Raw genomic sequence first — 27,500 nt, 5'->3', positions numbered from 1 at the left:
GACTTTATAAACAGTGTTTAAATGCAACATGCATAATTATTTTGCCTCAAACAATCAAGAGTTTGATATGCACGGGTTAATAAGGTTCTGAATCTCGTTTGCTTTAAGATTGATTCAGCAAAAGCACAAACTTGCAAAAGGTAAACAAACTTTCATTTTTCACCCACTGCCAAATCTTAATTTTCAAATCCAGTCTGCAAACCTTTGTGGACTTTTTAATCTCTACTATCCATTGAATGATGTCGTTTAGTTTGGACAGCTTGTATAACATGGCATCAGTTATTTTTATAAAGTAACTAAAGTGAGATTGCCATCAAATTCAGTCCAACCTAACATTAGTTAGTGGAAATCCTCACCAGTGGACCAAACAAACGTCTCTGCAGTGACACTGAATCCCTTCTCCTCGTTTTAAATCCATAAACATGAACTAAAAGCCATACAGTGCTCTCATGTTTCTTTAAAAGAGGAAAGCAGCGTTAGAATCCATAGCAAGGTAACATGAAAGGTAAATAAATCCAACTGGCTTTTCCAGAGCTCTTTAAGCTGCCATCACATCGTTTCTTATATTGCCTCACATGTCAAGTACAGTTTATTTTGATGGCACATTTCAGCAACAAGGCAATTGAAAGTGCTTTTTATGATAGTAAAAGTTGCCACCAAGAAATACTCAATGTTCCAGTTGTTATTAATCAGCTCAAACAGGTGGGTTTTATCCTTCATTTGAAGGAACTCAGTATTTTTGCATATTTCTGGAAGTTTGTTCCAGATTTGTGGTGCAAAGAAGCTGAATGCTGCTTCTCCATGCTTGGTTCTAGGGACTCAGAGCAGACAGGAACCAGAATCAGAACCAGAACCAGAAGGTATATTAGATTTTGATGAAAAAGGAAAGCAGATGAAAAAATACATCCTAAAATACCTAGGAATTATTTTTCGTGTTCCACTAATCCAAATGTCGTACCCAACCATTACAAAACGAGCGTCGTTTAATCTGCACTGTTCTTGAAAAGGTTAAAGAAGCTTGAAGACGCCAGAAGAAGAAAAGTCACCTTTATTAGGGAACTTCCTCTGTACCACACGGCTTTTAATGGCTTTTTATGGAAGAAAATGTGTTTTTACAGAGTCTGAATGTTGCTTTTATGTCTTCAGGTTACACATCCAATCAGTAAATTAGAATATAATTGAAATTTTTGTTTATTTCATTAACTCAATTCTTTGAGTGTAACACATTATGTAGGTAGATTAATTAATTAAGCACAGACTGATGTTTTTAAGCCTTCATCTCTGTTAATTATAATGATTTTCCACTTACAACCAATGAAAAAACAACTTTTAAAATATCACATCACAGCCATGTAGAAAACGTTTAATAAAGAAATGTTCAGTATGCATATTTGAGTTTATTTAATATAAAAGTATTTGCCACAACAGTTAAGCAAGCATGTTTGTGTATTTTCTAAATATGAGTGGTTGCTTCGTCTTTTATATTTTAGTTCATATTAATTATATGAAGGAAATAAGCAGAAAATGTCTAAATGTGTTTTTCACATTTAGAAGCATACAAGTCAAACTGTGTAAACTTGTAAAATATGAATTTCTCTTCCTCTAACATTAATCTTTCAAGAGTTTTGATTATTTTGATCATGTTGGCAGTACTTTTTGTAAATATTACCATAGTTGGTTCTACATAGTTAACCGTTGAATTATTACTCCCTTCATTTTCATTTCATGCTTCCATTTGGGTGTCAACTTATTCTAAAAACAGTCTAAGCTCTTAAAAAACACCCAGTTGTTTTTGGCACCAAGTTAATGTTTTTTGATGTCTAGAAAATGAGTCATGTCATAAATTTCTCAATTGTTGTCACATTCAACTGGCACTGCGCCGTTTCCTAGCAACTCCAGCCGAGCCCAGCTCGTCACCTAGCAACCTAGTATGTTTGGTCAGTTGTTTTCACCATTGCATGTGCTATACAATGGCTGCTGGAAAAGACAAGTGTTTTGTTGTTGACTAGCTATTCAGAAACAATTTGCTGGTTGTGTAGGAGGCTCTAACACTTTTCAAAGATGTATAATTGTGCATCTGTTTGCAGCCATTTTGAGTGTGAATGCAAATGTTGAGTTTGGGGGGCCATGGCCAGAAGCAGCATATTTGGCCCTAAAGCATCTCATTCTGAAGCAATCAACAATGGGCAGAACTGGTCTGACTAAAATCTCATTGTCCATGTTTTGAATAAACCTGTTCGATGAAGTATAACAGGTCACCTTTAATCTAACTTGTTGGTCTTCATCTCTCCTCCAGGATCCGTCCTTCTCACTCCTCCTCCACGACAAGCTTCAGGTGCCCAACAGTTCTCGGCGTGCGTGGAACGAGCGCGACAGTCGCTGCGATGTCTGCGCCACTCACCTCACTCAGCTCAAACAGGAAGCTGTGCGCATGGTCCTCACCCTGGATCAGTGGGATCTGTCTCCCATTTCTTCGCCTCCAGCTCGATACGGATCTCATGGACCTTCAGGACCAGCAGGCGCCTCGGGACTGCCAGGAGTTCCAGGCTCACGTGAATGGGCTCCTTCGGTTCTCCCGTCCTCTTCTGTGACTGCTCCGTACACTCCTCACTCATCTTCGCAGTCGCCTTCTCCAAGCCCCAGTCAGACCCCGACGCCGAGTCCGATCCAAGGACAGTCCACCCCCTGTCAAGGGAGTCCCTCAGGGGGGCAAACGTCCAGCTGTGGTCCCACAACTCAACAGCTCCAAGGATCAGGACACAGACTGGGATCCAAACCCAGCTCCTTGGGTCTGGGAGCGGGGGTGGACCGAAGGAATGGCTCCCCCAGCTCAGGGAAAGCCGGTGCCCAGCAGCAACCAGTGAGCGGCGTAAGCAGTCCCAGTAATAACGGTGGGGGAGCGGTTCTGAGCACAGCGGCTCTGCAGGCCCATCAGCACCAGAACCGGACTAATGGAGGAGTCACTCTGTATCCATACCAGGTAAGGCGCTCACACATGTAGGTTTGTGTTTGGAGGCATTAGCCTCTCCTTCACACAGAAACCCTTTCTAATGAACACATTAACATTGTTACTATGGAAACATACGCTAATGTGGCCAAATGATTGATGTGAGCACCACATACAGGGAAAACTACAACGCAGGCCTGTCATGGTAACAAATTCTGCTGGATGATAAATGGTCCCAGAAATTATTGTGATAAATGATAAAATTGTTGTTTAGAAACCATTTTCAATTAATATATTGATAATGACATAGCGTAACCTTTCTGTTCATCTCAGGTCCAGTAGGTCGACTTCAGGACAGAAACACTCAGGTTCACTGTATTTATTCTAACAAAAGAGGAAATCAAGTTGGTGGTTAACATCAGTCCAGCACATTCTGTTCCTATACATTAAATAAAATACAATAGCCCTAAATAACTACAAAGCAACAGCACCCAATAAGCAGTTAGCAATTTGTTAAATTAAACATACCTAAAATGGGCAACACTGATAATAAAAACCGTTAAAACGTATACAAAATGGCAAAATTACTCATGAAACACCATATATAATTACATTTGTGTAAAATGTATATTAAAATATAATACTTGTAAAAAAAACACAGAGCTGATCCTAAGTTACAAACAGCAACAGAAAAAAGGGGGAGGAGCTGTTGGTGGTTACTATCGTAACCACCAACTGCCAAGAGCAGCGTAACAGAACTTAAAACGCCAACAAATGTCTGAAATAACTTGACTAAACAAAATCACATCTGTAATATTGATCAAAATAAAACCCTGCTACACATATACAACTTAAACACATTTGTACAATTTCAGCTGGGAAAAAAAAAAGTGTATAAAAACTTCAAGTTTCAGATTTTATAATCACATTTAAACAGGAGTGAGAGGCCTCTCCACTTAGATTAAAGCTTTCAAGTGACTTGAAAGACTCAAAATGACTAGTGGAGCATGTAGATGTTTTTGGATGAGACGGGAAGAGAGGGAGCGGGAATAAAGGAGAGGGAGGAGAAATAGCCTGAAGTGAAGGGTGGTCTAGAGGTGTTTATGGGTGGAGGCAGCAGCTGAGACTCCGGGGGAGATCCAAAAGTTACAGATGTAATAATTCATACAGTGATAATTAGAACTCTGGGGACTCTACGACATACAGCCGCAGTACCCTTTCACTCTTTTACTCTCTTTTACATTCCCTCTATACTTCTTCACATCTCTTTTTCTCCCTCTGCTTTAATATTTCCTCTTTCTTATCATATGGACAGATAGTTTTGAGTTTTGGATGGCAATTACTTTGGATGGTCACTGAAAAAAACCCCCAGTTCTTGTCCCACTGACTCCATCTGAGATACTTTAAGTATTTTTATTTTTAACTTTGCATTTTTGTTTAATTTTTCTCGATGTGTTGCGTGTTGTTCATGTATTTGSCGTCCATTAAAACGCGCCCCAGCGAATGTTGAAGGGCGCTCGTGTGTCTCCATTGCGACTTTGACAGTAATGGTGTTTCAGCAGGAAAAAAGGAACATGATAATAAATCACTCTGCTCTAGGTGGGGGAGGCGATGAGTCGAGAGGTGATCAAAAGATGGGAATCCTGAGGAAAGACGAGGATATGAAAGATTTGCGGTGAAGAAAAAGAGGACGAAGAGGAGGCTTGAAATAGGAGAGACAGTAAAGAGCTGCTTCTGAGGGACTAAATGCAATTTGAATTTGCCAACCCTAGTTTTGCAACTTGTATGTCTTGGCTCCTCCATGATGTATTTGACATTTGGAAGTGCAAAAATACAATATGAGCATAATCTTCCAGCACCGTTTCAGACAGTTTCATAACTGCAGAAAAAAAAAAAAAGCATAACTAAAACTCCTTGAAAATGTTCCAACTCTGTTGCAAAAACAAGAAAAATAAACGCAAATTGCGGGATTTGTAGATTTAAATAAAGTAGAAACATTCTGAAGATGTGTTTTTCTAATCTACTCAAGGATCCCTGCTGTTTGCAGCCATAACTCATAATAAAATCTTGCTGTGTCAGCAGTGTAAGAGGCAGCAACCAACGTATTTTATGTTTATTATAAGTTTTATGATCACACAAGAGGTGCAGGGCAGGTGGGAAAAGTTGCCCATACAATTCAGGGATGATTTATAACTAGAACCTGTCAAATATTGCTAATAAGAGGAGCAATGCAAGGTGCATCTTGCCTTTGTTAAATAATAAGCGAAGCCACAAATAGACAGCAGGTGACATATTTATTTTTCTATATGAAAAATTAATACAATAAATTAATACAAATCTACATGCAGTATGCTACATGTTTGATAATTATTGGTAACCGTAAATGAAAGAAACCAGGACTCTAGACTATCAACAGATCGTACAAAGCCAAATAGTTCACTGGCTGGTTAGTTCAAAACTAGCCTAACGCCAGAAAAGATTCATTTACTTCACCAGTGGTGCCAATAATGTGACAAACCCTTCTGGTCCTCACCATCTCTGTGAGAACAGATTCATGTCCCTGAATGTGTTCTTGTGGGATTTTTAACAATCATTACATTAACTCCCTTTAAAGGTTGTTTGGAATGTATCCAAACAAACTTTGGATACAAAAAGTATCCACTGGTTATTTTGGATGACAAACGACAAGCGTATCCATGGCGACGCATACAGGTGTATTGGGAAACAAAGCATGGATAAAAGCAGTGCTAAGGGAGGTGAAGGTAGTTTTCAAATAATATTTGAAACTTAAAGAATAAAACTGAAACCAGATGCCATTTCCAATAGCTAAAGTTTAGTTAAAGCTGCCAAACATGCCATACATCGATTCAGAGAACTACTCACTATTGGCAGTGAAGCTCATAGCCAGTTTGGATCCAATTAGGTAAGAAATGTGTCGGTGTATAAGGAGAGAGAATTTAACTTTTTTAGGCAAGTGCTACCAGCCACTAGTTTAAATCTGAAGACCTGCAGTCAGCCTACAATATGAATCCAGCCTGGCTAACAATAAAATGACTGATTGTGTCTAATTACTTTAAAAATCTGTATGCATGTGGTAAGACATTTTCTAAGTTGAAGCCTTAAATTGGTGGTTCAAACATAGACTTCCACTTCACATTTGTGATGCATTAGTAGGCTTTGACTTGGATCTAGTCCCATCAGCAAACTGGCAATGAAAACATAAACAATCTGAGGAAATCTGTGCAATTCAGAAACTTAATAAAAAAACAAACAAAAAAAACAAAACTAGCATGTCTTCTGTAACGTCTTCTGTCTTCAGTATTTTGTGACAGAAACAGGAAGTTGGCTGATGTACTGTTGCAAACCCCTGTTTTCTGTGTTTCTGTCAGATAAGCATGTTTATGCGCTATGTTTCATGTTAAAGAGAAAAAGAGCACATTTATATGCTAAATATCACTGATTTGATTTGCCTGGGTGAAACTTTGGGATGAGGTCACGTTGGAGAGGACTGAGAAGAGAGAAAGTCCTTTACCTCAATAATACAGAGAGAATTAGCCTCCATACGGTGCAGTCCGGATTTTATTTTAGCATATTCAAAACAATTTATTAGGACGAGCTGTTTGTAATTTTTCACTCTTCTGTTTTTTATTTGGTCTAACCTTCACAAACCATTAGACCCGGATTCATTCTGAAAAGACTGACCGTTTCTTCTCTCCCTGCATTTAGCAAACAGGAGCACACACACATCTGTAGACACACAAACACACGTTTCATCGTTACCCTTGAAACACAAACTACACCAGAGACAGGTGAAGAGAGCAAATGCTGTAGGAAACGGCGGCCATGTTGTTATGAAGATGAATGAGGGCATTTTTACCACCAGTGTGGATGAAGGATGTCCTGTAAAAGGAAGACTGACAGAGTCTATGCTTTTCTTTTTTTTTTAAACCAGCTTTACTTCCTCTAGAAATCCTTCATGAATTTCATCAAATCCCAGCCGATCTCTGGACCAGCTGACCAGCGAAACTCTCCTCATCTGCTTTGGTTTTGAGCTCATTATTTTCACTACGTTTGGCCCTGTGTTTCYTCACGTCTCTATTGTTTCTGGTGCTGCTGCTGCTGTAGCTACATTTCCTCATGTGAATCATTAAAATTTCATCCAGTGTATAACCTAATTTACCGGAAGATATAGACAGCAGCTCAGCCTTTCCTGTGGGGAAATCTGAAAGGAACAACCTTAATGACCTCATGAAGACAAACACAGGAACAATTACTTTAATGAGTAAATAATTGTATATTCTCCGTTTGTGTCATTGCTCCAGCCAGGTTATACAGCCTCTTTTCTTTGTGAAAAGCCAGGCTATAAAAGTTAGCATTCCGCTAAAATCTGGTTTTAGTAACCAGTCCATTACAAAAGTATAAAAAAACGATTTAAATGTAGTAAAATGGAGCCATTTTAAACCAACTGCAGAGCAGTAAAGTATGGGCTGTTAGTGGTGTCAGCGTAACTCGCCAGTAACCAGTGTGGCGTTCTGATGCCAGACTCAACCATTTCAAAAAGCCAACAGCCATTATGAAAGCAATCTGAGCCCATCAACAAAGTCACGGGCTGATTACTTCCATGATTTAAATAAATAATGTCTGCATTGAAGCAAAAGGAGCCCTGACCATGTACTGGGTGCATATTCCTTAAAAGTAAATAAGTAAAGTTGTCAGTAGCATATTTCTGTGTTAGAAATCCTTTTTAGGTAAAATTCTAATTGTTTTTTGGTATCTGAATTTTTGCTCTTCATGATCACCAATATTAAGATAAACACATAAAATATATGTAATGAATCTGTAATAAGATTCCAAGATGCATCTGGGTATGTTACTGCTTTTTTTTGCACACAAAAAAACCTTAGTGATTTTGCACTTATACCTACCGACCATTTATTTAGAAATCAATACAAAAGCTTTTCTGCTGTTCACTACAAGCTCTTGTAACCAGAGAAATCGGTCCTGAGAGAACAGATAACAACCTCTAATATGTTCTGAAAGATTTACTGTTTTTCTTCTGGTACAAAAAAGACAGACCAAGGACAGATGTGCGGTGAATAGACTCGCTCTTTTCTAATGTTACTGACTACTGTTCTTTCCCTTAGCAACAAGCGCAGACATTAATAATACAGACAACTGATAGCAAGAATTGTTTGGGTTTGAAACCAGTTGTACATTAGAAGACACATTTAAACAATTTATTCAACCAGTTTCTGTGTTGAAGAAATTAAATTAGACGACTGAAAATCACAGATTAGAGTTTCTACAAACTTCCAGACTGAAGCAGAAAGATGTGAAGCAGCAATAAGTGTCTTTAAGTYTGAATTCAAAGGTTCTTGTAGTATTCTAGATAAATCTTAAAACAATTTGCACTGGACATAAATGACATACAGCATTAATAAGACAAAATGTAATGGTTTGCATTCTGTTGATTAAGTTTCTAATGTCAACATATTACCCTGACAAAACAAACTATCAAGATTAAACGAATTAATCTGTTTAAGTGTTTTCAGTCCTAYAGTCTGAAAACATTTGCTTTGGTAGATTTGAGTCAATACAGAAATAATTAAGGTTAATTAAATTCACATCCTGTGCTTACTCGGCTAATTTATTTAGTTCATCATTTGCTCATCTGGTTTCATAAAAGAAAACAAAAAATGATTATTTAAAGTCGTGGCTCAAATTTTTTTGCCGAGATGAGAAAAAAATTRATTAAGTATAATTGTAAAGAAAGAAAAATACGTATCGATTTGGATTTTTTCTTTGATTTGGTATTTTGTTGATTGGATAATAAGACATGTTTTATCATTTTGCCCTCATTGTGTCTCTTCCAAATGAAAATRGCAATAAATCAGGCATTGTACTTTATAAAACAAAAAATAAACGTCATCGGCTTTACTAAAATGTAATCAAATCTAAATATATAATTGTTTGACATCAATAAAGTTGATTTTTTTTGGCTCTAGTGGCCTTTATTTGATAGTTAATTGACAGTAAGGTGGGTAATGAGAGAARGGGGARGACATGCAGCAARGGTYGCCAAGGCCGRGAATCGAACCTGCGACAGCTGCGTCGAGGACCAAGGCCTCCATATGTGGGTTGTGCTTAACCCCTGCGCCACCACAGCACACCCCAATAAAGTTGATTTCTGCCAAATTTGGTTTGGATTGATTGTTCTGACTCAAAGTTATGTGTGAACTGATATCAATATTAATACTAATACTTTGAAGCAATACATTTTTATTTACTTCTTTCTGTATTTCACTATATCTSTTTCTAATTGTTTCAATAGGTATGTCTGGAAAATAAGACTTAAGGTTAAACCTGAAAAATAAGTAAATTAAGAAAAGCTGAAAAACCTCTAAAATATTAAAATCTTAACCATGGAAACTTTGATTTGTTACACGTGTAGCCTGGAAACAAATCTGGGTTGCAGGAAGACTAGGAATTTGTTCCACTTGCAAAAAAAAGTTTAATTAAATAAATATCTGGAAGGTTATCCTGTCATRAGAACAACTTGATTAGGACCTTAAGTTGGACTCAAATGTTTTAAATGTACTCTTAAAAAGGAGGCAGATAAACTTTCCATGCCGACAACCAAATATAAAATGCATCAGTCATTGCCAGTAATTGGCTCAGTGCCAACTTATTCTTATTTTATATAATTATTCATAACTTAACCCATGTAAACATAATAATCTTACATCATGTCCAGGACTGATCCTGGATGAGAGCAACAGCTGACAAATAATTTATTTCAAAAATGAAACAAATTTATACATCTCATGAAAAACAAACACCAACGACCCTCCCGACCCCACTGAGGGMCAARGGTGCAAGAAAATGGATGGATGGATGAAAAACAAACAATACATTTGCAACCTAATATACTTGATTAAAAGGTAAAATTTTATTGTCTAATATTTAGAAATCTTGTAAAATTTGTTGTCATTCTTTAGTAAAGTGGTCTGATTTTAATACAACTTTTGGATGCATACCTTCAAAACGCCTGAATCAAATCATTTGCTCGATGACTGCAGCTGCTGCAGAGAGTACTGTGTATCAATTTACATTTAGCTTGCAGCATCACTGTGTTTAATTCCTCTCTCTCTCTAAGCTCCCGGTGTGGTTATAATGTCTTCTTCAGATTGCAACCAGAAAAACCCATATAATCTGTATTTCTGCGGAGCCACACTGTATCCAGATTAGTCCAGGGGGAATGCAGGATAAACATTGTAGCTCAGTAACACATCAGCTTGCGTCATATTAAGAATGTTCYACGTTTAAACTTGGATTTCTGAGTGGAGATTGATTTATTTAGTAATTTCTTCTGGTTTAACCTTTAATCTACTGTCATGTGGTGAAAATTACAAATACTGATTTAAARCAGTAATAGGAAACTTTTCAGCTGGTGTATTAAGAAAAGTTAACAAATCCACCAAAACCCTGACGTATTCATACTCTGGACGTTTTAGATTTAAAGTATAATTTTAATTGGACCAATATATTTCTACTGATTAGAACTAATAAGTCAGAGTCCAGACCTGATCTAATATAGAGCGTGTGGAGAGAGTTGCAGATTAACACCAAAAATAAATGGTTACGGTACAAGAAAAAAAACACAACTGGAATTATTAGAAGGGTTTCATTGCTTTGACCCTTAAAGGTTTTTCCACTGGTTATTAGAAAGGTTCTAAATAATTTTTTGCATGCTAGATTTTATTAAAAAMAATTTTTTTTAACTGCCAGTCATTTTATGATCTGTTTGGAAATACCATTTCCACCACAAACAAACTTCTTTGCTGGATGAAAATAATCTTAAATCTAAATCTGGCAGGTTTATGAATAATTTTGGGCATGAAAAGCCAGATGATCCATCAGATCATTACCATGGCTTCTCAGGCAGAAACCTGCATGCGGTTTAAATAGTTTGCCCGTTTTTTTTGTACAGAACCAATCAATTATTTTAGATTTCACGTCTTTGTTTTGGCGTTCAAGTAAAATTTGCTCAACAGCAATTCTAATACCCACACCTCATATGTACACTGTAAAACATTTGAAGGTAGCTTAACTTGAAAATGAAAGTCTACCTGCTGAAAATGCAACTTAAGTCAACAAGAAAAATGTTTTGGTTTTAACTCAGAAATTCATGAAGTTGATTTAACAAGAGACAAGTTGTCTAAACATTAACATTGTTTTTTAAGTTCATTAATCTTGAATTGTGTTGTTAAATGTATTTGWCTTAACAAGCAGAAGATRGTAGACACAACTAAATGTTTTTACAGTTTGAGTATTTGAATATAGTAAAAGCACAAAGAAGTGTTGTATTTGTATGCAAACTGCACAGGGATTTTATTTACAACAGGCCATCTATCAGGCAGTGGGCAGCCTGCGTCGACCCCAGGAGCCTCGGCAGTAAATATACGTCAAGCTGAGCTGATTTACGCACCRATGTAGAGAAGTGCAGACACTGAGCCACACAAGGACACAAACAAAAGACACAACCCACTCCAGATTTCCTCCACTGAAGTATTTGGATATAATTCAGGTGCTCTGCTGTCTGGTATTAGACAGACCATAAAGAGTATCAATAATCCATACCTGTGACATAAATTATTCACCTGAACACACAAGAGAAGCAGCACGTTATTCAGTGTGTGTGTGGACATGTGGTCAGGAAGAGAGGGAGGCATTTATTACTTCAGTTTGAAGATCCTTTGGCAGTATTTTATATTAATCCTACACGGGTAAATTTAAAAACACGTCCTGCAGAAGGACCTACGTTTCTTACTTTCAAATGGCTTTGAAAGGGAGTATGACCAATAAAGGGAACCTGGATTTATATTTCTTAGTAAAAGTATACTTTAATGTGGCAAAACTTTTACAAGCAATTCATCATTAGCAGAAAGAATTTTCTGTTTAGTCATCAGTGCAAAGTGTACTGCTATAGAGGTTAAGAACCAGTCCAAAGTGACCAAAATCCTCTATGTCTTAGCCGTCTCTCTGTTGGCATAAATGAATGGGTCATTAACAGGCTTTTCTGTAGACACTTGAATGCATCATTTGACTCAGTTGTGATGGACGGGGATGTATTTAAACATGCAGGATGATTCCTGGGGATCTGGTTTGTGGATCACCGCAGTATTTCATTCTTCTTAATTTTTCAGACATATTTTCCAGACAGGTCATGTGTACCTGGTTATTGCGTTGCATGTTTAGTRCAACTTTCTGTGTGTTTTAAAATCTGTTGCAAACTAAACAAAGGGTCATATGAGACGAACCAGGAGAGTGCTGATTTTTTTTTGTTTCTGTACATCTGGAACCAACGAACTGTTGATCAATACATAGGTTATCTACTGTCAGTCAACTATTAATAACACACACACACACTGTATTAAATGGAGAAGTTTTTGCTGTAGTGTTCAAATGTTCGCAAAAGGATTAACTTCTTTCCTAGATRCAAAAAAAAAAGAACAGGAAGATTTGTCAATGTAGATTTAATTTTTCTCCCTCCAAAATGATCACAGCAGAAAAYTACATGAGTTTACTTACCCGTTTATCTAGTATTAGACTGAAGATTAGCTAGTGTGTGTGAAAATGTTTAACATGATGAACACAGATGTTTATCTAAACTAATATGTCAGCTTGGAAGAATAGCAGAATAGCTCTTTTCAATTTATCTTCTCTGTTTTGATCTCATCTTTGTAAATGTGGGGACTAAATGTTCAAACTTGTAAAATAAGTAAAAACTGTCTCAATTGCTAATTTACCATCTATGACTTCTCTATAGTGCACATGCATCAACTTGGGCATATTATTGGTAATTTACCTTTAAAATTGTTGTTTTTCTCTTTAAACGGCTCTCATTTTTGTGAAGCATTAAGAATCTCCTTTTCTTTGTTTCAGATTTCCCAGATGATCTCTGACGCCTCAAGAGAAGGAGTGACTGAAGCGGCCCTGAACCGCTACAACTCTCACTCCCCTGCACGCGCAAACTCTCCGTCACACACAAACTCTCCCTCCAACACGCCGGCTGTAACCACCTCGGCACCCACTGCCACTTCTGCAGCCGCCTCCTTCTTCGCCAGGTACAGTAAGATACTTCAGACCTAAATCTGTCAGACTGAATCCACCAAAGGTTCATATGTCAAACRTCAGTCAGTGTGGAAAAACTCAAGTTCAATCAAAACAATAAAAAACAAAATKAACAATGATTTCTTGGTATAAGTAATTATTAGTCTACGTAATCAAGTCCAGAAAAATGCTTAGCGAGATAAACACGGATGAAAAACACGGCACACTCAAAATGAACAAGTGAATTATTAATTCACTATATCTGAAGGATCGCTGGTCYGTCATAACTAATGAACTGYTTCAAATCWCATTTTAAATGATACTGATGGTTTCTCTTTGTTGCTTTCACACCTCTTCTCTGCTGTTCATAATTAGATGCGTTTGTCTGACATATTAATCTGCTGCGCTTCAGTGTAGCAGACATAATGTTGTCTGTCAGAGGCCCAAATTACACAAGGACACTCTTAAACACACACACTCTTGATCTTTCCCCTCTACAGCCCCCTGAGCTGTCAAATATGAAAGGCTGTTTTACACAAACACACACATCTGGTTTACGTTATAAAAACCATCCAGCTGTAAGAGCTTAAAAAAACAAACTCAGATTGCTTAGACATKTGGACTCCCATTACAGTGTCCAGAGTTTTATGGACATGGAGTGGGGTATAAGAGTCTGACTGTTTGGTCAAARATGGCACAGTTGAATGAATTAAAACAAAAAATAAAAACTGTATAAAGCAATCTGACTGTTTTTGTTTAAAAGTACAGAAATGCAACTACTGCTGTTAAAAAGTATTGTTACAGAAGTGATTATGAACAACWCAAATTTCCAAACACTGCATTTTGTCTTTTTATAAAAACAGTAAGGTTGAGATAGAGCTGGATGGTAAGGCTGAACAAMGTGTCGCGATATAAGGGTTTCATTTCAGTTGATAATTATTGAGTAGTTTTTTTGTTTTTTAAAYATCTAAAATACTGCTAAACTGGTGGCATAACCTTTTCCATTTCATCCACAATTTCCTCTTTTTATTTTTAAGCAGTTTTAAGGCACGGAGGTAAACCTGAAACTGCTGCTGCGCCAGTTACTCAACAGGTTGTTGCTAGGTAACCACAAGTTAGTCAAAAGGCTGTTGCTAGGCAACCACAGAGCAAGAAAGTTGTTTGATTWCACCAATCTTGCTTAGCTGCTTTGAGAGGTTGAGCGGCTAAAGTCTTTCCTCTGCCTACATTCCCCAGAATGCTGTGCGGTTCTGGATCGGGGTTCAGTGAAATTATTGAAGATCCTGTCAGATAGTTTTTTATTGATATTGGTCTATATTGATATATATAGTTATTGATTTGTGTCCAGGCCTAGATTGAGATAGAAATCCCCTCATTTGATRATTAAACACAGATGAGACAGCTTTCAAAATGCTAGAGTGCTACTTAACTCTCTAAGCAACCAGAGAAATGGATGTAAACACTACAAATTGTATAGAAAAATKTTATGGATTTAATTCCTATAACCGTAAAATAAAATCTTGAACCAGTTCAGATCTACTCATGTGTGTYAGTTATGCTTGTTTTCTCTCCCTCGTGTCATTGTAAGATTTTTTGTTTTAGTTGGGTAAGCATGCACTCGGTTGTATTTTTATTTTTGGTTGAGATGATGCGGGAATGTTTGTGAACTTGTCTATTAGCCTGTGTTTACAGTCAGTAAAATCAGCCTTGCAGGGCTGGTGAATCCCATGCAGGTATCGGTCTTTACTCTTAAGACGTGGGCTGCATCCAGACACAAACACAATCTTCGCTGGGCTCGCTGTCTGCACACTGCCAAATCCCTGTGTCCACTCCATGTCCTCTCACCTGATCCCATCTTCCTTTATTTCTCCTTGGCCTCCCCTGTCTGTCTCCTTTTCTTGTTTTCTCCTCAGCACACAGCTCTCCTGTTTTCATTTAATTGCTCTCCTCCTTTCCCATTGTTCTCTCCTCTCTTTCACCCACACCTTCTCTGTTCCCACACTGACCTTTCCTTTACCTCCACACTAATGCATATCTGAGTAATATCTTTCATTAGTGGCGATCTGTCTGTGGAATATGTCACACTTGCACAGCAGCTCTACATCTTCGCCGAGCCGCAGCGGCCCTCTGGGGACACTGGGATAGAGACTAGCTGCGGTGTGTGCATGCTCTTACTCACAAGGGGGAGGGAGTTTCTATCAGCGCAGGAATTTTTTTAACTGCATGCTCCGAGGATCGGATCTACGGGGATTTGGCTGGCTGTGTGTGTGCTGCATGAGGCAGCTGAGTAAATGAATTGGCCCCAAGTGAGTCGGTGAATTGGGAAGGCGTTATTTTAGATGGAGGATGGCAGAGATATGTGGGCTGCTGTCCCTTTTTCTGACCGTTTACAATTCTTGCTGACATTTTTTTTGGTGTTATTTAAGGAAAACGGTTTCCTCCAGTGATAGATGAAAACAAATTAGCCACACGTCAAATGGGTGGATTGATGATCCAGCCAGATGGGACATAAAAAGAGAAGTTATCTGATCAGATGAAGTACACATTTGTTTTGAATTTTGCTCACACAACCAAGAAAAGCCATTTTACTGCCACACAGCAAATAAATGTTGCACTTTTGCTTAATCTAGCCTTGATCATTGTGCCTTTTGTTGTTTCGCTTCCCACTTTACCTCCAAAGTAATCGACTTCACTTGAAGTTTTTACTTCTATCCAATCTGTTATGGGKTAATGAACAGTGAGGAAACACCCACAAAAATACCTGAACTTAATCAGAAATTAGAGTTTTTCAAGCAGACAGAACCATTATTAATGGCAAACTCCCAATTGAGCTCCGAGTTAGCAGCACCACAAATTTAGGTAATTGAGTTTGCAAACACCAATCAGAGCATGCCACAATCTCAGTGGAGACGGCTTTAAAGAAGTTGGAGATTTTGGGGCAACACAGGAAGTGGGCCCGCCAAAATTAAAGCCAAATGACTAAATGTGGGCTACTGGCACACGAAGCTCAGAGAGGAACGGCAATGACAGAACCTCAAAGAAGGACAAACTCAAAAAAGGTTCCTCCATTGAAACCATTTTTCCAAAACTGTGTACTGTAAATTAACATTTTCTATTGAAAGTCCAAATTTGACCATGAAAGATTTTTTTTTTACTTCGGAGAGAATCCAGGTAACGCATTATAATTTCGCCCTCCACCCCCGTTTATTCATTAATCAGGAAGTATTTGCTTTTTTTTTTTGTAGAAACRGCAGGGAATCAGAATTAATTTTACTCAAAACAACTCATTTGGATCAGTGGGATCATCAATGTAATCACTGACCTTGCAATCCATCCATTAGCTAAATATTCTTATCCTTACAAAGTCTTGCAAATGCAATTCTGTTTTAGAAATATCCAGAATCTTCTCACGCCTTTGAATTAACCTGTAATTTGCAGAACCATATCAGTCAGCTACAACAGTAATCCTCATCATTTCCAACAAAATGTGGTCATTTCTTTAGCCACATGTCCATGTCAGTAAATAATATCCGTAAAGTCAGTCTTCTGTCCATGCTAAACAGCCATTCTGACCTAATGCGACACACAAAAGCTCCCTTCCTCATGTCCACCATCACTCTCTGTCTCCCCTCACATCTTCTTCCATTGATGGCCTACTAAACAGAAAGTAATTAACCACTGAACCAACAACACAGCCAGGAGACACCAGCCATCAATCAGCAGAGCTGTTTGTGTTTGCTGGAGAGGAGGAAGAAAACAAAGCAGCATCTTGTTACCAGCCGACCTCTGATGCTTTCTAACGAGACAGATACCTGAAGTCTACGAGGGGAGAAGAGGCGGTCGGTGCTCAAGGAATCGATGCTCTTCAGAAAGGATGAGTGGATATATGGAGGGCAGCGAAGAAGTGGAGAGGATGGAGAGGAAAAATAATGAGTGAGAGAATGAAACCAAGGGTTTCAGGAAGGTGGAGCCCAAGAAGGAACGGAGGACAGAAAGGCAGTAACGGAGAGGAGCTGATGATTTGATTGAGCCGAGTGATGTAAAACAACTACAATTCACTTTACGGTTAGTTTGAAATAGATCCACTTAACCAAATCCCACACCACCAATTACCAGCTATTGTTTGAGTGTTTGTTACTTAAATTTATCCAAAGATTGAATCACTGAGGAAGACAAAACGTTTCAGAAACTGAAACCCAAATGTTTCCCACCAGAAGAAAACTGTAAGAATAAGATATTAATTTTTTTGTTTAGCTGTGAACAGTCCCAGCTAAGCATTATTGCAGCGAGAGTGAAAAAAGAAAATGCATGGAGGTTACAAGCAGGAATCCCCTGCAGCAGAGTGAACAAATCCATCATTGTCACGCCTCTTACTGCAACCATCAGCAGCACTGCAGCAGGCCCTTATTTCATTGATAGCACAGAAATCACATAAAAAATATTAATGAAACGCAGAATAGAGAAAATAAATTCACCAATTCTTTAAAAACTCCCGCGATTCAAAAAAGCATGTAAACTGATTTCAATACAATCCTGCAGCATACAAAAAGGTTTCAATAAATTTCTTCACATGATGCATGGGGGAGGTTTTGAACATTACACCAACATAATACAAACCTGTAATTGCCTTTGATCGCATTTCAAGCGCGTAAGCTTAGCCTGCACCCTCAAAAAATCCCAATTAGTGGTCTTCTCATGGAGGTTCGTTTCACGCTGTGTGCAGTCAGACACACACACACACACACACAGGGATCCACACACAAATCTCCAGGGAGAGCCAGTCAAATGGTGAAGTGCTTCATCGTAACACGGGTCACTTGATTCACATCTCCCTTCCTGTCCCCCTCTCCTTTTGCTGACTCTCTCCCTCACTCTCATTTCTGAAACTTGCAGCAGTTAATTGAAAGCCAATGGTGTGAGAATACAGCTTCTTGACAGAGAGTGTATCAGGGCAGAAGGTCTCACACTCTTTCTTCCTCTCCTTACATGTTCTCTAAATTAAATATGTGGGTTAAAGCAGAGCCGTGCAGGAAGCCCTGCTGCAGCTGTTTTAGTGGACTTTCATTGTGTTCAATCGGTGATAGAGCAGCTGGATGTGAAAGTAGTTACAGTTGGTGCAAGGAATAAAATAACATCTTAATGACTCTGTACTCTGTAGTGTGCATTAACCATTCAATGCCCCAAAACCACTGCAGAGTACAAAGACGGTAATATTTCTAAAGCGTCGTAATGAAAGTTTTCAGGTGAAGGGAAGATGAACCAATATATTAAATTTACAATAGAAAACAGTTGTGGTGTGTGTGTACATTTAAGCTTATATGCATAATTCTGACAGTTAATTAGAGAAACTATACAACAAAAATCAAACTTGTACACAAACTAATATTACCTTTTTGCCATTACTAAACCTATGTTGTCCGATGTTGAAATGTAAGTTTTTTGGATAAAATTCAGTGAGTTCTTACATCTGATTTTAACCCAGCATTCTAATCATTTAATGGAGGTTACTGCTTCTCTCCCTCAGAGCTGCTCAAAAGTTGAACTTGACGTCGAAGAAGAAGAAGCAGAAGACCACCATGGTTGCAGCCCCTCTGACATCATCTCCGTCCTCGTCCTGCGACCCTCATCTGTTCCCGACTAACTTCAGCTCTGCTTTGGTGACGATGCCGCCGCCTGCTCCACCTTGTCTTCTTCGAGCAGCAAACAAGATCAAAGATACGCCCGGCCTCGGAAAGGTATCACGATGGCTTTTCTTTCTCTGGCATGTTATTTTTCCTTTAAAACTCAGAAAAGGTTGAATCCAACACTTAAAACATTACCTGTCATTGAATAGGGATAAAGCGTTAAAAATACAGCTCTGGGAAAAAAGAGATCCCTTAAAGTCATCATTCTGTCTGATTTTACTCTTTATAGGTATATGTTTGAGTAAAATAGTATCTCAGATAATCAATTGTTACAATCACGAATATCATCAGAGTGTAAAATATGTTGACTCTTGAAGTGGATGACCACACTGGGTGTCAGATTAGAACAGGAATTGAAGGCTAGCAATTTTAAACTTAAAATACGAAAAATCCTGATGTAGATCACATGGTGATTGATTAATTTATGACACATTTTTAGCAATTAGCTCTTCTGGAGTCACCTCATTCGTACTAAAAATATTATTTTGTGTCTATGTAAATGTGTGATTTTAAAAAAATAGATTTTATTAAGTTTGTTAAAATTGATTGGGGGATTTTGTATTGGGGTACAAATACAGATAAAAAACTTCTTGTTTCGAAAGCTGTCTTAAATATAGAAAATACTGGTTTATTCCCAGATAAGCCTCTCTATTGCTGATGTTTTTGTGAATCATTCATACTTTTATGAACTGAAAAGAAAATTGCTCTTTTTAGACAAATGAAAGCAGACAATTTGTGAAAAGCAACCCAAATAAAAACTTCTAAAAATATATATAATTTCCAAAAAGCCTGCAGCAACGTTAATTAAGACTCCTTTAAAGTGTTGCGGTAAATTCTAGATCTCTGTCTGGATTAAAAGCTTGTGTCTTAATCAGCGAACAAAGAAAACAAATTAGCAGTAAAAGTTAGAACTGTGTAAAGGTATTTCTAAATTGTGGTGTATGAATAAATTCTTGAATGATCAATCATAATATAAAATAGAATAAACAGAAATGTGAATTTAGACATGTATTTATATGTTACTGCCAATTGCAATTAGCATAGCATCATTGAGGAATCAGCTACTCCAAAACTCAAAGTGAATCAGTTTGGGGGAAGTTGTTATTTTTTTCTTTTTTTTATCCTTTTCTTAGAGTTATTTAAGCCCAAATAGTGCTGTAATTTGATGAAATACTGAGCTGTAGCATTTTATCCTGACCTTCACCAGTTTAAATGTGTTCGCTTGCGTGTGTGTGTGTGTGTGTGTGTGTGCGTGTGTGTGTGTGAATGTGTGCGTGTGCGTGTGCGTGTCAGCTGGGCTCCCCGGCTGTAGGATACCAAAATATAACCTAATTGTTACCATGGTAACACATTTCAGGCTGACAAAAGTCATCTGTCACCATCGCCACTGGGTGATGAAACACACAAGAAAGAGAGAGAGTGTGTGGGCGTGTGTGCTGGGGGACCAGTCACACACTCGGCTCTCAAGTGTGTGCAGTATTGATCGTCCATGTAATGAGTTTTTAGTGCCGACCCCTCTACATTTTGAGGCTCCCTGACTTTGTGGCCCCATCAGCTGGAAAACAAACAACTGTCGGATAAAAGAATCAAACTTCCTGCGGAAGTTTCCGTATCGAAACTTGCAAGAGAGGAATTTGAAAAAAATAAACGCATCCCGTTTTTTTTTTGTGTGTGTGTGTGAATCATCTGTTGTTTGAGCTCCATGTGTTGGAACCATTTGGCTCTGAGGGAATTTGTCAAGTACGAGTGGAAATATGTGCGTGCCGTTCATATTAACTACCAGATGAGACCGAAAGCCATCTCTCTGTTCAATTGCATTTGTATTGAGTCGTAGTAAAATGTTACAACTGTTTAGTCTGAAAATCCTGACGATATTTAGAAAAGATTCAGGGTAATATTGCTTCCATCTCATCAGTTTTCAAGCAACATTATTTGCCACTGAAATAATTGGAACTACTACTGGAATAAAAAAAATACAGTGCACAGTAAAATAAATACTGTTGCTATTTTGATTAAATTACACCCACTGAGTAAGAGGATCCACGTATTTGCTTTTAAAATCACTACAATTCAATGTGTGGCGTTGTGTTGAAATGCTTAGTAGTTTAATTTCTTTGCAACAGAAAGCAATCATTTTGCCTTTCGGAGTTTCTGTGTCTATCTCTCCATATGGAGATGACAGATGTCCTCTCAGTTGTCAAGGAGACCAGTTCTAGATTGCATATTCACGCTTATAACAAATGATTCTGCCATCAGCCCATAAGCACAAATCACATACTGTAATACAGCTGGAAGAAACGTGATAAAGGAAAAAAACCTTTCCTCACATCATACCTGGCTTTTACTTTTCTCATTACAGCTACATCTCAGTTAGTTAAAATCGTCATTTATTTCACTAATTTGATTAAAAAAGTGAAACTAATATTTGTTACTGGCCCTTTGCAACTTCCATCACTTAATCATTGGCGGCGCCATGATGGACGTCGGAAGTGAGGAAACGGAGTATTGAACTGATCGACTGATGTGATTTTCCCAAGTTGCTTTGTCCGTTTACTCATCGCTTCTACTTGTTTGAGTCAAACTATTTGTCTTTGAGCACAACACACCTTTGAGGGTCATAGACAGCGGTATTTACATGACATGACTAGCTTACAAACCAATCCATACTTCCTCCCTCCTGGCGTCTTAATCAAATTACCGATTTTACCGGAATTCACACCGCATTATTTTTTGCCACTATGTCATAAACAACGTTTCCCTTTACACCAGAGTAACATTAAAAACGTACAGAAGACGTGTCGCTAACCAGTTTTTCTCCGTATATGCTAGGCTACATGAACATGACGGTGGGGCACTGTCTCCATGGTTACCAGTGATTAGACACGTACCTTCTCCATAATGCAATATTTTATATCTTTCTAATCATACTTACATATAAAGTATATGAACGTTAAGCTTCTTACCTTGTAAAAAATGTTCTCTGCAAATTCGCGGTTACACCGAGGGCTGACGGTCATTATGATTAACAGTTGCTATCCGTCGCCGCCGTATCTTTCCTCGTTAAGTTATACAATAAAATGACATGTTTGGTTTTCATCCTCGTCTGTTTGTGCAGCCGACCGCGCAGCATCCTATGACCATTTATACTGCGAAATCAACTACATAAAAGTGATATTATGCCACCACATGTGCGTTTTTTTTGACAGGCTTTACAGGAGCGTTATTTCACGTACATTATGGTGGAGCGGGCGGAGTTTCGAAGAGTGACGTCACGTGCAAAGGGTCAATAGCTAGCTGTATGGCAAGCGCATTTATAATAAAATGTTTGTTTCTCGAAACAAATAAAAAGTGTCAGTAAAATGCATTTTTATTCGGGAAACCAAAACAACTTAAAAACAGGTGTAAGACACTTTTTTTTTTTTTTTTTTTAGATTTCGGTGTTAAACAACCTCTTACACTATCCTCACTATCATTTGAAGATTTTCTAATTTCTTAAAATGAACCGATTAGTGAACTAAGATCCAAAAAGACAGTCATTGCATATAAAGACAAGGCAGCATTTTATGATTTAGACCAAAGATGCCCTCCATTGTTAAAGTTATTCAGCTCACAGTCACAGTGACACACACGCTCATGCAGACATATGGGGAGAAAACGGCTGTAGCGACATTTCTCCAGTAAAAATGTCATCTGCAGAGGGGGGTCTGCTCCCTGCTGAAATATTATTTCCACACATGCACACTCACACTCTGGCCTGCATGCTCACAAATTCATAGGATTACAGTGAACATGGAGAAGTGTCAAGGAAGAGGCAAAGCTCCCGCTGGACGTGTGAGCGATACATCCGACAGAATACATGAAACTTGTCTGAGGCTGTAATGGCGGGTTAGTGTTGTCCCTCATGGAAATACTGCAGAAAACAGATTGAGACGTTTCACATGAAGCCGGGGGAAACCAGTCTGCACAGGTCTGAACCCTGAATCCCTCTGAATCTATGAGACATTTGTATCTAAAAGACACCTCTTGTAATGCCTCTGTATATTGCTCTAAGCTCCACCTTAATTTAATCCAATTAGTCAGTTGGGAGTCTTTCATTTAGACCAGTGACTGCAGGAGGAGAGCTGAGAAAATTAAGCTGTGTATGGATTACCACTCTGGAAGCCATCTGTAATTTACATACATTTACAGCAGAGATTTTTTTTTTTTTAAACTTATTCTTTATTAGAAAAGCCATGCATTGTGTGCAAAACAAGTCAGGGAAGTAAATTCGACAATATTACAATTTTGAGAACAGATTGTGAAGCGAGTAGAGATTAGGAGTCAAATGCATCACTTAGAGAGAACATTTACCTACATCTACAATTCATAATCTATTAAGAAAATCAGTGTAAATCAGTTGTTCCCCATCAAGGATATTTTAAATGTAAGGAAGTCAGTAAGTAAATGTCAAATCTCATGTTTGTGTACATTACTCAAATAAAAAAGGAAATTAATTTGCAAGGTTTTTAAGAAAGATGAGATGATTTAAAATAATTTTAACCTAAATCAATCTGGACCTAAACATCATTAGTAACCATTTGTAAGCCGTCAGTGAGAGCCAGGTTTAGGAAATTATAATTTCTTAAAATAATGCGTTAATCATATTTTTGCTACATGAAACATCGCAATGCTGTCATTAAACCTTGCAGCCCTATCCCACACGTGCCTGGGTGTGAAACATAAGAGCATGTCACAGTTTCGCCGCAGGGTTCACATCTCCTCCTCTAAGCTGTCACTTCATTTGCAGGTCTCCGTCACACCTGATGTTCATACTGTTCAGCTCACCTGCAGGAGGACGAGCAACACGCTAGGAGACGCTTTGATGCCCAAGAGGAACAGCTTCCTTTTGTCTTTTGTTCTCCTTTAAACCGATGTGCTCCTCATCTCTTAAGTCTAAACGAAGCATAAATCTCATCTCTCCCTGCTTCTTCTCTACTCTTTATCCCAGAGCTTTATCCCTCGTTCAATCTCACCAGCCTGCGTTTTGCACACATGCACACTCACAGATTGCGACTTGACCTTGGGGGAAAGTGATACTATGACAGATAATCAATTTTTAATAGCAGCTACGATTCCTCTCAAGTCACAAGCTGTGTGTCTGTGTCACGACTGAGCAAGTGTAAGCGCATTTAGCACAGGCATGCATGTTACCGAGCATCTGTGTGCCTTGTATCTAAATGATTGAGCGAGTCTGTTATGACAGTCCAGTCCAGCAGCCACTTTGTTCCACCTCATCACTAAAATATTAATGCTTTCAGTGCTGGCTGTCCTGGAGGATGTAACCAATACACACACACACACACACCATCTTTTATAGGTTTTATCTTGTATTTTATGGCTCTGTGGGGCTCTATAAATCAAATAGATGGGGCTTAAATTTGAAAATAGACTAGAGTGAGAGGAGCACGTGATTTCCTCATTCAGCAGCATCACTTTACCTTTAACTGATCAGATGGTTGGCATGCTGGAGAAAATGCTTTATATTCAAATATTAATGACCTACATTTATTCTGTTATACATTATATTCAGCTAGTCTGATCATCCTAAATCAGTGTTTCTCAATCCTGGTCCAAGGATTCACTGCCCGGCATATTTCAGATGCATCTCTGCTCCAGCACACCTGAATAAATTGCTAGCATTAGCTTCTGCAAACCACCAAGTGCTGGAGACGCCTGTTAAAGCTGCAGTATGCAACTTTTATAAAAAAAATAAAAAATACGGCTCTGGAAAATATAAAGAGTCCACTGCACTGAACCCCACTGAAAACCTCCAAATATTGATTTCTGAACTCTTCCTGAGTTAAAACATCAGAATTGTTGTTTCTAAATTAATATAAACTTGTTTTATTTGCATTATTTGAGGTCTGAAAGCTCTGCATCTTTTGGTTATTTATATTCTACTACAATCATACATTTAAAAAATTCTAATATAATTATTTAAAAAGATTTGATGGAGATGGCGGTAACTTTAGAGGCAACGATGGAAATAGGATTTATTTATTTTTTATTAGAGGATTTCCCCCACAGCCCCATCTGTATACCCAGTGTGAAATTCTGTCCCAAATCAATAATCAAATATTTATTATTTTAACACTTCTTAAAAATGACACACATTATCCTTGTCTTATTTTCTTATTGTCTAGTTACACACAAACCTTAAATCTACTTTCTGAATTCATCTGAGGGCTTCCATCATAAATCCTATGGTACAGTGAGCTAATCTGGAATAAATACTCCAGCTAAAATTAGCATTGATCTCAATCAGGAACTTTTTCCCCCCTTGTGGCGTTTGCAACCATCTTAATGCATATGTTTGCACAAATGTGTCTGGGATCCTGCAGACTTTGGGAACCAATTAGAGCTCGATTTCAGCCTCCTATTGATTTTCCAGCCAATAGCAATGAAGCGCTGTGGTGGTGGACTATTGAACCCACTTCCCCCGCTCAGGGCGAGCTGTTCCCGTTTAGCAGAGTTCCTCGCTTTAAATTGGCTGAGTGTGGTATGTGAAGTGAAAGAACAGCAGGATCTATATCGAAAGGTGCCTAATTGTGGTGAGATCGGTTTCTCAGGAGGAATCGTCAGAAAGGTGTCTCTGCCCTTTAGCTCAGAACCTCAAGCAGGCGATGAGAGAAGAAGACATAACTCCTAAATCAAAGCTGCAACATGCAAAGCTCTGCACAGTTCATCATGACGTTTAAAGACATAAAAATGTTTTCTTAAGTGCAAGGGATATGCTTTCTTTTGTATAAGAAAGCCCCTTTCCCCGAACAGCTGAATTCATCGCAGATGGAGGAGAAGATGGAGAATATAAAAAGGAATAAAAGCAAAAGCCGGAGAGTCGTCTTATTTGTTCAGAGGATAGAAAGGAAATGAGCCTCAGAGAAGGGAGGGAATGAAAAAGGCAGGCACCAAAATGAGGAACGTAATCTCCCTTAAACAGAGAAAGAGGTTTGTTTAAATATATATAATGAAAGCGAAGGTTTGTAAAAGAAGAGAGAAGGACGAGGAAGGCTGGAGAGCAAGAAACGAGAGAGCTACTGGTCACCTGCTTTCTCTTCTCCATCTTTTGTTCTGAAATAAACCTTACATCTTTTTCCTCTTCCATYTTTTACATCAAACAGGAAAAAGACTCCATTAGCTTTGTGTTTATATTGGCTTTTACCCTCTGCCAGGTGTATTGATTGGAAAAATCCCAATGATCAGAGATTATGGGTGTGAGTTGATCAAACGACAAACATTTCTGAAATTAGATGAAGCCTTAGGTTAAAAAAGGCTTCTCTAATTAGTGTTCATCAATATGCTGCATTAAATACCTATAAATATGGTTATTTTGATATAGTCAGTCAGCATATATAAATATATCCCTTTAAAAGTCTATAGTGGAGCACATGTAGCTAATTCTACAAATATTTAAATAATTTATTCAGGTAGAGCTCATCAGTTTCATATGCAAGTATTGGCCAATCACCGATCTCCCAAAATCAACCCTTTCATGTATAAATTATGATCCTTTGTCAGGATTTTTTCCAAGTGTTTCCGATTTTCATAAATCGGAAACATAAAATATAAAAACGGTGGGGGGAAGAAAAGTTGTCAAAATAATTTCTATGATTTTTTTGTAGGTGATCGGTTCCGATTTTCAGTAATAATGGTCTTTAGAGGTTACATATGTCACAATATTTTTAACCTGCAAGAGCAGAAGGAGGGACTGGATATTCCCAAGTTGCTTTTTCAACTGTCGGCCATATTGGATTTAACAAAAAATGTCTTGCACTTGCAACTGATGGCCAGTAGTTGGCAGCGTATTGTAAGATGCACTAGTGTCCACTTCAGTGGTCTGTGTGTATTTATAACATATAAAAACCCACAAGAAACAAGAAAATTGTTTTTAGATAGCTGTACCGCCTTGCATGAAAGGGTTAAGAAAATCTGCGCCGATCCCTGATAATTTTTTATTGTCAACATAACATTATATGATCAGTCACAATGCAGTGTTGTGTAAAACCCTCCAGACTCCCAGAGGTTTAATGTCTTCTGAAAGAAGGTGGTAGTATTTTCATGTCCCAGATTACGGAGTAAAAAAAAAAAGACAGTAATTTTGAGAAATTGACTTTGAAAGCCATTATGGCCTCATTTCTGCTTCACTCTCCAGCCTTTCACCTGCTCAAACATAAAGACCAAATGGGTTTCCGACGCGGAGCGCCTCGTGGGCTGCACCTTATTCGGTGTGCGGCGGTAAAATCTTCCCCTCAGGCCGATGGGCTCCTTCACTGGGGTCAGCAGATGGCCTTGCTCTGCTTCCACGTGTGTGTGTGGGGGGGGAGGGGGTTGGTGTTTGCGTGCAGTGGTGAGGGTTTGGAGGTATTCCTTTTCTAACTCGTGATCTGGGAGCACAGTGTTGGGTTTTTGATGTCACACAACTTAACCTTTGTTCAGAAAGCTGAAACCCAGAATATGTTTCGCTTTAAACAATAAACCCATTTTTGAAAAATCTTAGAACTTAAAAACAAACTGTCTTAACCAAAGATGCGTTGTACAAAAGGAAGAATGCAAGAAAGTGCTTCATGTTTAACTGCCTTTGTCCTTTTTAGATACGCTGTTGGTAGGACTGACGCAATAAATCATCCATCCATCCATCCATCCATCCATCCATCCATCCATCCATCCATCCATCCATCCATCCATCCATCCATCCATCCATCCATCCATCCATCCAT

At 38.3% G+C, this 27,500-nt stretch overlaps 1 protein-coding gene and 1 long non-coding RNA gene across 5 annotated transcripts in view; one reads left to right on the top strand and one right to left on the bottom strand.

The window, feature by feature from the left end:
- Positions 1-21,969, bottom strand: part of LOC103462773 (uncharacterized) — a 47,227-nt gene extending 25,258 nt beyond the window's left edge. Inside the window, exon 1 of the long non-coding RNA XR_533393.1 lies at positions 21,708-21,969. This is a non-coding gene — a long non-coding RNA (uncharacterized LOC103462773). The remainder of the gene's footprint in view (positions 1-21,707) is intronic.
- Positions 1-27,500, top strand: part of kif26ba (kinesin family member 26Ba) — a 102,240-nt gene that overhangs the window by 29,230 nt on the left and 45,510 nt on the right. For all 4 annotated transcript variants that reach the window (XM_008405769.2, XM_008405767.2, XM_008405766.2 and 1 more), the window contains 3 exons: positions 2,297-2,980; positions 12,893-13,074; positions 18,585-18,795. In XM_008405769.2, the coding sequence (XP_008403991.1) occupies positions 2,297-2,980; positions 12,893-13,074; positions 18,585-18,795 (1,077 nt within the window). The remainder of the gene's footprint in view (positions 1-2,296; positions 2,981-12,892; positions 13,075-18,584; positions 18,796-27,500) is intronic.

This window comes from Poecilia reticulata, linkage group LG3 (assembly GCF_000633615.1).
Source record: "Poecilia reticulata strain Guanapo linkage group LG3, Guppy_female_1.0+MT, whole genome shotgun sequence".
NCBI classification, from domain to species: Eukaryota; Metazoa; Chordata; class Actinopteri; order Cyprinodontiformes; family Poeciliidae; genus Poecilia; species Poecilia reticulata.
The sequence above is the reverse complement of the archived record's forward strand: the minus strand, read 5'-3'. Positions and strand labels throughout refer to the sequence as shown.